Genomic DNA, 13,052 nt, shown 5'->3' with positions numbered 1-13,052 from the left:
ACTAAGCCCAAGCAATTATTCTAGTCTAGCCAATAAAATCAGCTTTTTTACTCACTGGATTGGCATGGGAGGAAGTGTGATCTTCACCAGACTGGCGCACTGGCTAATGAAGACATTAAAAACTGATTAGGGAATATTCTGATAACAATTCAAAACACATTCATTTATTGCCAAAGCAGCAAGAGTTTTCAAAAGGAAAAGAGGGTGGTTGAAGGCGCAGATGAGTGGAACTAAAGAAGCTTCTTGGGTAAGAAGAGAAACATTTTTAAAGCAAGAAAGTCCAGTTGGTTTAAATTGTTGGAACAGTGACAATATGTTTAAAGTAGGAAAACACACCACAACAGCAACCACATTTACTAGCGGATTCCCCAAAATTTCTAAGTGCTTTTCTGTTCCCAAAGCCTGCCCAACTTCACTGAAACTTGGTTTCTCGGCTACTTTGCCTTTTATAGCATGAATTCCTCAAGTTGTGTGCATGCTCCTTGCTAGCTTCAACTGTGGAGGTGGTTAGTAGTATCGAGCTTTTGGGTGTGCAGCTGAGGAGCAGGTTAGCTTGGTTGCTCAAGTGAGACACTGGGGAAAGGGGCACAGCAGTGGCTGCATTTTCTGTGTCGTATGAGAAGAGCATATCTTCCTTCCACTGTCCTTACCACTTTCTATAGAGGGAGGATGGAAAGCATCCTGTTGTATTCTATTGTGCGGTTTGGAAGTGTTACTGTTTTGGACAGGACACACGGACACACACCGACACGTACATACATACGCTCAGGTATGTGTATGGATATGTGTGTGTATGTATATGTCAGGCCTGCAGTCATATTCCTTTCTGGACCTTTGGCCTGCCACACTCTCTCTTATTTTACTATGCTGTTTCATTAGTGGGGAATTGGGAGGGGGAATAGTAAAGAGTAGAATGTGATGTCGTCAAAATAAAATTCCTTTCTAGAAAGCCAAGGTCATCTTTTGTTCTTTGCACCTCTGCACCTGACCGGAACTGGATGGGTGGAAAAGCCAGCATGGCAGTGGAAGATTGAACCATGTGATGGGCTTGTGAATGTGGGGGCACGATCATGAACTTTCAACTGGGTGGGAAAATCCGGGAAGCTTTCAGAGTCAGGTTTTCCCAGATGTGCCAACACGACTCTCTTAATAAATTGGAACTTTGAGCAACAACTTTGCTTTGGACTCTGATTTAATTTTGGATGTTATTTGGAACGCTGACAGTATGTACATGAGAGTGGGCATCAGAATTTCATTTCTTAATGTGCCAGTGTGTTCACAGAAAAAAGTGACAATAAAGGTTATCCTATCCTATCCCATCCCCTCCCATCCCATTGTATAAGGCCTTCCCATCAGCCATGACTGCAGATGGAGGCAAGTGGGTTCACTGCATACTTCCCCATTAACCCTCAACGGAAGGCATTACCAGGTTGAAAACAGCAAGTATCAGCAGCGAGCCGAGAGCAAGGATGGCCAGGGGAAGCCTGACGGATGGCATCGTCTCCACTTTCTCAGAAAGCCGGCAGAAGTAGCGTGCTAGTGGCCACCGCTTTGCGCAGCATTTCTGCCAACAGGGAAGAAAGGTTTCAAGATGGAAAATCCGCCACCTGTACCATAGACCTTCATTCATCATAGCATCATACATGTGTGTGTGTGCGTGTGGTTCTGAGGGTAATTAGGACGGTTGGAACCACACGGTTTAGATGAAGGGACTTATGTGAGTCCCAAAGGTGTTTTTTCAAAAGGCAACTGGGCTTCGTTTTTTTTTTTCCTGAAGACATTTCGTTTCTCATCCGAGAAGCTTCTTCGATTCAGTCAGAAGAAGCAAGACATCTTCAAGGGAAAAAAAACAAAACAAAGAAAGTCCAGTTGTCTTCATCGGTCCTTAACATCTCCAGTTAAAAGAGTCTTAGGTCCCTCAGCTGGGAAGGACTCTTTCTGCTCCCAACCTTGCAAAGTTACTGCTATTCCTTAAACTAGGAAGATCAAGGATCTAATTTGCAAGCTGCAAACCTTCCACGCTTTGTTTACTGGAAAGGAAGGTTGTAGCAGGAACCACTTGGGGTATGTCTGCATTAGAGATGCACTGTCATCTATTCTGAAGGTAAGCAAGAAATGCCAAAGGGCATTTGACATAGATCAGTGGTCACCTAGGAAACAGCAATTCCATTAGACCAGGGATGTCAAACTCAGGGCCTGGGGGCTGGATCCGGCCCACAGGGTGCTTAGAACTGGCCCTCCCTGAAAAGAAGTGAAGGACTGGCCCAGAGTGCCAGTGAAAACGGAGCTTGGGAGTAGCCGAAAATGGAGCTTGCGAGCCTGTTTTCGCTGGCACAGAGCTCAGGCCACCACAGGCATCCCCAACTTGAGTGACGTTGAGCTGGCCATGCCCACCCCAGCTCCCTAAGGTCAAACACAACCCTGATGTGGCCTTCAATGAAATTGAGTTTGACACCCCTGAATTAGATGGTTATCATGCTGGCTGGGGAATTCTGGGAGTTGAAGTCCACGTATCTTAAAGTTGCCTCGGTTGAGAAAAACAACTCTATAAAGTTTTGAGTTCCCTTCTTTTTTCTTTTTACTTACCCAACAGTCATCCGCAAAGCAGACACACAAAATCAGCCCCATGATGATTGCAACAATCCCAAATGAGATTCCTAAGGTTTGTGAGCTGAAAGAGAGAATGAGGATTGATCGATCGATCGATTGATTCAGCGTACGGCTTATCGCTCTTGGATTAGCAATATATAAATTAACATTTCAACTAGATGAGTAAGGGAACGAGGAAGGAAAGAGCAAGCAAAAGCAGACTGAAGAATTCAGAAATTGCAAATTCTCCAGAAAGGTCTGAATCTCTTCTACTGCAAAGCTGGTGTCTGAAAATTTGGAGTTTGGTGTTCAATCTTAATTACAATCACACAATCCAAGTGCTATTTTTCCTCCTAAGTGGTCTTTCACTATGCAGGAAATATTAGATATAATCACAGCTTTGTGGAAAAAAGAGATCTGTGGGAAATTCCCTTTCTTTCTTTCTTTCTTTCTTTCTTTCTTTCTTTCTTTCTTTCTTTCTTTCTTTCTTTCTTTCTTTTTTCTTCTTCATCTCCTTCCTCTTCCTCCTCCTCCTCTATCTCCTTCTTTTTCATCATCTCCTTTTCCCTCCTCCTCCTTTAAATACTTCCCCTTGAGGTGAAGGAGGCTAGTAGAATATGGCAAGATATCATCTCCACCCCTTCTTTTATCTGTCTCGTAGTTAATTTTAATGTTTTCCTTCCAATCTTTGAATGTTCTTAACCTTTTAATGGTTTCAGACAGTTATTTATGGCACTGTAGGTCACCCACCCAGCATTGCTGGATGGTGAGATGAGCGGCATATAAATGTAACACAATAAATAAAATTTCTTGGCTCTTAAGACAATAAAGGTATACGGAAAGCCAGCATATTAAGAAGAAAAGCTTAGCCTGGGTTACTTTTTTGTTTCCTTGTTACTCTACTCCTTACTATTGTACTCCGTGAGGGAAAAAAATTCTATAGCTTTGCAAAGAAGCCTCTGAACATGCAAAAATAATAGAGTTATAGAATATCAGAGTTAGAAGGGACCGTGGAGGTCTTCTAGTCCAACACCCCCCCCCTCCAGCTTAAGCAGGAGACCCTCTATATCTCTGCAGGAAAGAAAGTCCTGACAATTTAATTGATTTAATAGGATGCATAGACAATCATTGGGGTTCGAAGGAGACACAAACTGGATTGATGGCATAATAAAAATAAAGGCAGCACTTACTGTGATGTAATGCATATCTGCACTGCAAACATGCATAGAAGGACAATGCCAGCACACACGAAATAACCCTTCAGTTTGGGAATAGGAATTGTGCGATACTGTAAAAAAAAGAAAAGAAACAGAAAAGACTTCGATATATTCCTAAAACACCAGCTATTAGGGTGTCACGGAGGAAAAATAAATAAGTAAACAGAATGAGCCCTAGCATATATAACGTCTTTGCTATATACATATAGGATTGCAGGCAATCCACAATTTACAACCAATCATTTAGTGGGTGTTACAATGGCACTTTGAAAAGTGATTTATGATCTGTCCTCATACTTATGACCATTGCAGAATCCCCAGGGTTAAAATTCAATTGATATGTATTTATTCAGCAACAGCAATTCTGAGCCCCATTATGGTTGTAAATCGAAGATTAACAGATTAACAGAATTGGAAGGGACCTTGGAGGTCTTCTAGTCCAACCCCCTGCTCAGGCAGGAAGCTTCTTAGAAATTTCCAGTGTTGGAGCAACCACAATGTCTAGTGGCAAGACGTTCTACTGGTTAATGGTCCTCGCTGTTAGGAAGTTTCTCCTTAATTCCAGGTTGCTTCTCTCTTAGATTAGTTTCTATCCATTGTTTCTTGTCCTGCCTTCAGGTGCTTTGGAGAATAGCTTGACTCTCACTTCTTTGCGGCAAACCCTTAGATATTACCTCTATACAATCCTACCAAATAAAGAGGCATCAGATTCCTTCAAAAAAAAACATGCAATATTCAAAAGAAATCTGAAAATACCCTTTTCTAGTACACTGATTGAAGCTAAATGAATGGAAAATTTGGTCTCAGCCTAAACTTCTGTAAACAGGAAACTGTAAGATTACGTTTTGATTTGTTAAGGTTAGCTTCCTTTTCTAACGGTAAAACCAGAAAAAAAAAACATTTTGGGGGCTTGAAAGATTTTACTCTTGTAGACATTCCTCCAATGTCTTACAAACCTCTTTTTCCAATCCTGTTTCGACAAAGCACAGCAAAAAGCCACACAGTCCACGGAAATCGTCTTTCTGACCGCACCACGGCCTGCACGAAGGAAAGGAAAACAGAAACTAAGCATCCAATGTGAAATTATAATTATTTTAAGTGAAGGATTTGTTCGCTATTAAAAAAAAGATACGGAAGTATTAGAATTAAGACAAAATAAAGGAAAGCAGAGAAGCAAAAAGACGGGGGGGGGATATAAAACTTTCTACTTTGCGTTTTACAAACTTCAATCAAAACCGGATAAAAGGTAGAATATGGTTCTAAATGATTAAGCGGTTCTGAATGAAGTTTTCACTGGGTTCCTGCATTACAGAGCCAAAATGTATTTCTTAGAACTATTTAGCCTCGATGGCGTCTTTGCAGTCGCTGCATCGTATGTGAAACGAAGATTTAATTTTGCTCTAAGTGCTTTTAAAAGCCTGTAACACTAAACCTTCTAATTAGCATCTAGCACAGAGAGAATTTGAGATGAAAAGTTGGGGCCAGATTAGAATTCCAGAAAGGAGCTACAATATTAAAGAGTAACTGGCTGTCTTTAAGCCTAGACTGGGTCACCTCCCAGTTGTTTTGCAGCGATGAATCTCAAACCACACACGCAGTCCTTGACTTACAACCATTTGCATAGCAACCATCAGAAGTTACAACACCACTGGGGGAAAAAAAGTCAATGGGGAAGCCAGATTCAGTGAACAACTGAGGTACTAACCTATCAATTGCAGTGATTCACTGAACGACTGTGGCAAGAAGGATCATAGAATGGGGCAAAACTCCCTTAACGAAGGTCTCGGTGAATAACAGAAATTTTGGGCTCAAACTTGGAATTGATTTTACCAGTGGGTGGAAAAAAGGGGCGAAGAGTAAGAATGGCATTGTATTGTTAAGCAAATGAAATACCCAGACAGTGCAATGTTTATTGTTTATTGACTGAGCCACGGGTGGCACAATGGTCAGAGTGAAGTACTGCAGGCTACTTTTGCTGATCACCAGCTGCCTGCAATTTGGCAGTTCGAATCTCGCTTAGGCTCAAGGTTGACTCAGCCTTCCATCCTTCCGAGGTCATTAAAATGAGGACCCAGATTGTTGGGGTAAAGAGACTGACTCTAAACCGCTTAGAGATGGCCATAAAGCACTGCTATTGCTATTATGAAGCCGTAAGGAATGTAATTAATAGAAAATTAATAAAATTTATTTTCAAAAGGAAAAAGAAAGGAATTTTAGGCTCAATTGTGGTCGTGGGCTACCGGTATTTTCAACCTTCCCAGCTGGCTACCGACAAGCAAAATCAATGGGGGAAACTGGACACGCTTAATGACCTTAGGATTCACTTAACAACTGCAGCAATTCACCCTAACAACCGTGGCAGTACAAGTCGTAAAACTGAGTATGACTCCCTGAACCGCCACCTTGCTTAGCAGCAGAAATTCGGCTCCCAATTGCAGTCGTAAGGCAAGGACTACCTACAATGACTAGGCTAATCTGCGGGGCGTCCGAGAATGAATCAAGAAGGACATTTAGCAGGAACTGAAGATGTACCAGAGGAATCAGCTACAGACAGGCCACACAAGCTCACGAGATGAAGAGGTGACATTTCTGTCGCACCCTTTCTTTTTACTGAAAATGGAAAAGGAATCTCTTCTCCGATTTGCAAAAGAGGTCAGGAAGACCTTTTTTGCATTGGGCCTTCTGGCCTGACACATTCAATGCTGTGGGAAACTGGGACGGTGGATTATATGGAGTATGGGAGATACATAGTCATAATAACATTCCTTTCTCAGAGAGTCAAGGACATCTTGCCCTGCACCTGGGGTGGCGTGACTGGGAAGCATGTCCAGTTTTGGATGGTGCCTGAATGGATCATGGGATGGACATGTGGGTGCTGGGCGGGGACTTGGACTTTCGTGTGGGTGGGGAAAATCTGGAAGCTTTCAGATTCGGGTTTCCCCAGATGTGCCAATATGACATCTCTAATAAAGTGGAACTTGGAGGAAACTCAAGCCTCGGAGTCTTCTTTCGTTGGGGGTGTTACTTGGAACCCTGACAAAAGGACTGCTTCTGCTTTCTTACTTGGCTGAACTCAGGCCGTCAATGGTCGACATCATCTTATCGTTGATTTCTTCCTCCATTCTTCCTTTCTGAGAGGTATTTCTGAAAAGAAACAATGGAAAAAATGACACCGTGAAAAAAGGATTCCTTCCAAAAGTTCAGAGAAACAACTAGGATGGGAGGGGAACATCCAAGATTAACTAGAGGACCACTCCCCAAGCTGAAAATAACAGAAATGTTTTTTTTAAAAAAAATCCAAATTTTGGCCGCTAGGATATTGAGAATGAGAAATTAAGATTTTTGAAGAGACAAGAGATTTCACCTGCATTAAGCTACAGTAAAGATGCTCCTTTATCATCCAATAATTGTACACTGCTGAATGGATTTGTGTGATTTTTGTGGCTTTACACTGGAGGAAGAAGGTTCTTGGGCTGAATTCGCATCCTAATTCATAATTTGACTCGTTTGGCGATAGCTAAGCTGGGAGCTCGGTAAAGAAGTTCACAAACCATGATTTATGGTTTAGCTTGCTGCATGTGAATCCATCCACTGTTATCTTTTTGAGGGATGTCAACTGCTTTAGAGCAGGGGTCTCCAACCTTGGCAACATTAAGATCTGTGGACTTCAACTCCCAGAATTCCCCAGCCGGTCATGTCGATCATTTAATATTTTTTATTGTATAAAATACAAATAAAATAAAATAAAATAGGAGATTAAGGGAAGGAAAGGGAATGGGGGGGGGAGTGGGTGTGAAATACAAGGGGGAAGAGAAAGACAAAAGGGGAACATTGACTTCCAACTCTTCCTAGGACAGTACAAGATAAACACACTCCAAACTCCACTTTTTGCTTTTACATATTAATATATAACTAGCCATTTCTATAGCACCAAATCTTCCTAATCAACAAAACCAAGATCAAAATTTCATTATTATTTTTTCTTCACAAGCGTTGGTCCACAGGACTTAAAGTTGCCAAGGTTGGGGACTCCTGCTTTAGAGAAAGGTGAAATGAGAAATAACCAGGAGAATTATCACACAGGAAGACAATGACGACAACCACCACTGAAAGTGAAAAGAGGAAGGAAAACTCACTTATAGGTTAGAACAGAAGGAGGACAGAAGTGGTGTTCTCTAGCTCCATCGAAACTAACAGATACATAGAGAAAGAGAAATAAAGGTTTGAGGTTGACGCATAGAACCAGGCCAATAATTAGCCAATCAGTAAAAAGATTTCCCTCAAAATTACAGCAACAGTCATCTCTCCTGGGATACTTGCATCCTCCCAAGGGAGCCTTGAATTATTTTGAAAAATAAGTTTTGCATCCCTTCTTCAAAAAGTCTGGAAGAGCCAAATGAAAAGTGTAAGAACCGATTAAAATATAATTTGTTTCTGCAAAGCAAAAGAAAGAAGAGTAGAGGAGAATTTGAGAAAGCAAGGGAGAAAATGGGTGACATTGTGTTTCTCCATTTTTCGACTTCCGCTTTGCAATCATGACATAATGCTCATTGGTGGGCAGAAGCGGAGGTTGGGATGAAAGATTGGCTTAAGTGGTGGCAGGGGGAGGGGGTCACATATCCAACCACAGAATTCCTGAGCCCTAACTGCAAATTAAGGCTCTCTTTTCATCAAGTCCAGAATTTTTTTCCCAACAATTAGCTGTTTAAAGATAAAGGTCCCCTTGCATGTATGTGCTAGCCATTCCTGATTCTAGGGGGCGGTGCTCATCTCCGTTTCAAAGCCGAAGAGCCAGCGCTGTCCGAAGACGTCTCTGTGGTCATGTGGACGGCATGACTCAACACCGAAGGTGCACAGAACTCTGTGACCTTCCCACCAAAGGGGGTCCCTATTTTTCCACTTGCATTTTTACATTCTTTCGAACTGCTAGCTTGGCAGAAGCTGAGACAAGTCACGGGAGCTCCCTCCATTACGCGGTGCTAGGGATTTGAACCGCTGAGCTGCTGACCTTTCTGATGGCCAAGCTCAGCGTCTTAGCCACTGAGCCACTGCGTCCCTCTTTAGGAAAACCTAAAAAGAGAGTTGGGAGTTTATACAGACTCTCCTTTAATTCTATTGTGCATGCTGGCCGTTGATCTTTCCCCTTCCTTATAAAATGATTTGCAGGCTGGAGGATTAAGAAAAGGGACTGAAGCCAGGTCTTAAAGAAAGATATCAAACTTGCCTCTCTGTGGTCCTTTGACGACTTGCGAGCTGCAGGGCTATCTCCTAAGCAAGAGGAAAGCATGGAGAAGAATGTTTTACTTGTTAAAGAAGTAAACAATGCATTTGGTTGTGTAATCTAAATATTATAAAGGTAAGGGTTCCCCTTGCAACATATGTGCTAGTCGTTTCCGGCTCTAGGGGGCGGGGCTCATCTCCGTTTCTAAGCCAAAGAGCCAGCGCTGTCCGAATACGTCTCCGTGTTCATGTGGCTACAGAGGTGGGTTGCTCCCGGTTCGGCCCAGATCAGCCAAACCGGTAGTGGCAGGAGGCTTCATCCACTTGCCCGAACGCTTCTGCACATGCGCAGGGATTTGAAACCCACCTCTGTGTGGCCAGTGTGACTAAACACTGAAGGCGCACAGAATGCTGTTACCTTCCCACTAAAGGTGGTTCCTATTTTTCTACCTGCATTTTTACATGCTTTCAAACTGCTAGGTTGGCAGAAGCTGGGACAAGTAACGGGGAGCTCACTCCGTTAACACGGCGCTAGGATTCGAACTGCTGAACTGCCGACCTTCTGATCGAAAAGCTCAGTGTCTTAGTCACTGAGCCACTGTGTCCCTCTAAATATGATAGGTACCTATAAATAAAGAGGATCTAGACTCAATTCTCCCCAAAAATGAAAAGCATCCTAAATGGTTGGGAGCTGCTATAATGTCCCCTTCAGAAGTAGGAGGAAGTGAACAAGGGCAAAAGCCTTGTGACTTCTTCAAAACCATTAAACAGATGTTCTCCACCCTCAATCTTTGCAGCTCTTCCCTCCTTTCCTCCTTTGCTATGAAATTATGTATTTATATCCTATCTTATCTCCATTACAAATGGGAAACACGGCCATTGTAGGAGGAGTGTGGAGAATCTGGGGATGGAGTTAAAAGAGGGATCAGTTCAGAATCCCTACATAGTCACAAGCAAACTAAATTCAGAAACCCTTGAATTCCGTTGACCCTTATTTAACTCCAAGCAGCTGCTAACTTTAGTTGAGAAGATTCCTATGCCTAGGCATGAGTAGCAACACGTCAGTTTTGATTGGATCTTCCCACGTGGACTTGCTCTTTCACACCTGACAATCACAGACCTGAAAAAGGGAAGTGTTTCTGTACAGGCATTTTTCAGCTCCTTGTTTTCCTGTTCACGAGAAACCTCATGCATGCCTCCATGAGGACTTGTGCTTGGAAGACAATTTTGAAGAACAGGCAGCAAAGATTCACCTTCCTGCGTCTGCGGTTGGGCGCAGAAGTGTCGCTGCTCACACTCTCTCGGTGGTTCAGGTGGGAAAAAGGGCGAGCTGCTCCCCAAGACTCCAAGTATCGTGACATCCGGACAGAGGCCCTCATCTTCAAGCCATCCTGCACTCTGGATTGAGGGAAATGATTGTTGGTGGCACGCTGTTTTGACTAATGAGAGAGAGAGAGAGAAAAAAGAGAGAGAGAGAGAGAGAGAGAGAGAGAGAGAGAGAGAAGAAGGGAGGGAGGGAGGGAGAAAGAGAGAAAGAGGAGGGAGGGAGAAAGAGAGAGAGAGAGAAAGAGGGAGGGAGAAAGAAGAGAGAGAGAGAGAAGGAGGGAAAGAGGGAGAAAGAGAGAGAGAGAGAAGGAGGGAGGGAGGGAGAAAGAGAGAGAGAGAGAAGGAGGGAGGGATGGAGAGAGAGAATATAAATTAATAATCACATACAGCCCCTCCCCCATGGCCCATTTTTGTTCCCAGGGGGCTGCAGGGAGGCTAATAGGACCAAATGGGGTGTGGGGGTCATATGCGCATGCACGGGGGGGAGGTAGCGCAGGAGGGTTGCGTGTGCATGGGGGAAGGGAGGGTTGTGCGCAGGGGGGCAGGGTGCACAAGGGGTGTGTGTGTCATGCACATATTGAATGATGAGTGCAGGCATGCGCCCCAGGGGTGGATTCTTGACAGCATTACTATTCACGCACAAGGTAATGGATTCATGTGGTTCGTTACCAAAAGAAAAACCACTTTTATCCAATTCTGGGTCATTTACCCTGGGTTGGGAAGCACTGTTCTAGAAGAATGTAGTCTTCGTAGGGTTATTCATTGGAACTGGGACTGCCAGTGACCCGCTATGTTCCTCAAAGTAGCACTCATATCCTTTATTAATGAGAATATCGAAGGCAAACAGGTGGCCATTGGCCTTGGAATTCTGTCAGAGCTGTGGAAATTGTTGAAAAAGAAAGGGGGGGGGGGAAACCCACCCGAACCTCTTTTGTAAGCTGAGGAAAGCAAACTAAAGAGTATTCGTTGTGCAACGGCTTTTCTTTTCTTTTCTTTTTTAAAAAAATCAGTTCTTCTCAAAATGCTGGTAGAAGAACTGCACTTAAAGCAAGCGTGGGAGTCTGAGAGCTTATTCTGTTTAATTACACACATTTAAAGAACAGCCATTCTGGATTCCTGAAGGGCTCCTTAGAGATCGAAATTTAAAAGCCATTGTTTCCCCGGGATCGGTGGTTCATGGCAACTGAATGTTTAATATGTCTTCTCTTCCCACCTCCTTTTCCAAGTGCACACACAACCCAAAAAAATTAAAAAAAAAAAAAACTTTCCAGGTTGCAGGCTGCGGTTTAGTTCGGCTTTTGATACTTTGCCTGACTCTCATTAATCCCCATTTCTTATTCCAAGCCTGGTACAACCACAACACATAATAAAGATCTTAAAACAAAGCAAAAAGCAGGAAGCAAGCAGCGAGATGTGGGTTTGCAAAATAAAATCGTAGGCCACCTGATCAAAGGCGACCGTGGTGTCAGCTGAAGAAAAAATATATATATACACACACACACATACAACAAAGCTCAACAGTATTTTTAGATTAGAATCCTTTTTTGCATTTGTTACGTGCTTTCAAACTGCTAGGTTGGCAGAAGCTGGGACAAGGAACGGGAGCTTACTCCGTTACGCGGGTGCTAGGGATTCGAACCACCAAACTGCTGACCCTTTCTGATCCCTGGTTTGCAACCATCGGCTTCGACTTGTCTCCAGGAGTTGTGGGAGCTGCAACGTTGGAGGTTTTTAAGAAGAGATTGGACAAGCCATTTGTCCGAAATGGTATAGGGTCTCCTGCTTGAGTAGGGGGTTGGACTCTAAGACCTTTAAGGTCCCTTCTAACTCTGTTGTTGTGTAATTCTGTAACTCTCACTGGCCAGTTCATTATTACAGTCACTGATCAATTTGGCGTTTACTGTAGATGATTTTCTTCTCTTTATGCTTCTCTCCCTCAGCTATCTACAGGGGTGAGCTGCTAGGGATTCATCCGGCATCAGGAGAACCCATAGCTAACGTTATGGCTGGTTCAGAGAATCAGCTGGAAGGGACCTTGAAAGTCTTCTAGTCCAACCCCCTGCTCAAGCAGGAGACCCTATACCAGGGGTCTTCAACCTTAAACATTCAAAGAGCTATTTGGACCCATTTCCCACAGAAAAGAAAAGAAAAAACTAGGAGCCACAAAACCTGGGTGGGCATGGCCAACTCAATGTCACTTACTCCCAACCAGTGACATGACACACACACAGCCACACCTACCCAAGTTTTGTGGCTCTCGGTGTTTTCTTTTCTGTGGGAAATGGGTATCTCTGTTTCTGTCCCTGTCTGTCTGTCTGTCTCTCTCTCTCTCTCTCTCTCTCTCTCTCTCTCTCTCTCTCTCTCTCTCTCTCTTTCTCTTTCTCTCTGTGTGTGTCTCTCTCTCCCCCTGTGCTCTCCTGCCCAGCTTCATGTGTTGAGTGACTGGGGGGATGAGGGGTGGGGCCAGCCAACAGTGGGATCACCCAACAGGGAGCCACAGCAGAGGGACGAAAGAGCCGCCTGCAGACCCAGAGCTGCAGGTAGCTGACACCTGCCCTATACCTACACACCAGTGTTTCTCAACCTTGGCAAATCTTAAGATGCGTGGACTTCAACTCCCTTGTTGGCTGAGGAATTCTGGGAGCTGAAGTCCACACATCTTAAGAGCTGCTAATATTGAGAAACGCAGCTCTATACCAT

The 13,052-nt window shown here is 43.6% G+C and overlaps 1 protein-coding gene across 1 annotated transcript in view; it reads right to left on the bottom strand.

Annotated features, from left to right (window-relative positions):
* ADCY7 (adenylate cyclase 7) overlaps positions 1 to 13,052 on the bottom strand; it is a 72,922-nt gene that overhangs the window by 15,531 nt on the left and 44,339 nt on the right. Inside the window, exons 11-19 of the mRNA XM_081963268.1 lie at positions 10,280 to 10,465; positions 9,031 to 9,074; positions 7,943 to 7,996; positions 6,870 to 6,950; positions 4,763 to 4,844; positions 3,780 to 3,877; positions 2,587 to 2,671; positions 1,427 to 1,564; positions 56 to 103 (exon numbers count right to left, since the gene is read on the bottom strand). Coding sequence (XP_081819394.1) covers positions 56 to 103; positions 1,427 to 1,564; positions 2,587 to 2,671; positions 3,780 to 3,877; positions 4,763 to 4,844; positions 6,870 to 6,950; positions 7,943 to 7,996; positions 9,031 to 9,074; positions 10,280 to 10,465 — 816 coding nt within the window. The remainder of the gene's footprint in view (positions 1 to 55; positions 104 to 1,426; positions 1,565 to 2,586; positions 2,672 to 3,779; positions 3,878 to 4,762; positions 4,845 to 6,869; positions 6,951 to 7,942; positions 7,997 to 9,030; positions 9,075 to 10,279; positions 10,466 to 13,052) is intronic.

This window comes from Natrix helvetica (genome assembly GCF_964273705.1).
Source record: "Natrix helvetica genome assembly, chromosome: 10".
Lineage (NCBI taxonomy): Eukaryota > Metazoa > Chordata > Lepidosauria > Squamata > Natricidae > Natrix > Natrix helvetica.
Note: the sequence above shows the minus strand (reverse complement) of the source record. Positions and strands in the feature narration are given on the sequence as shown.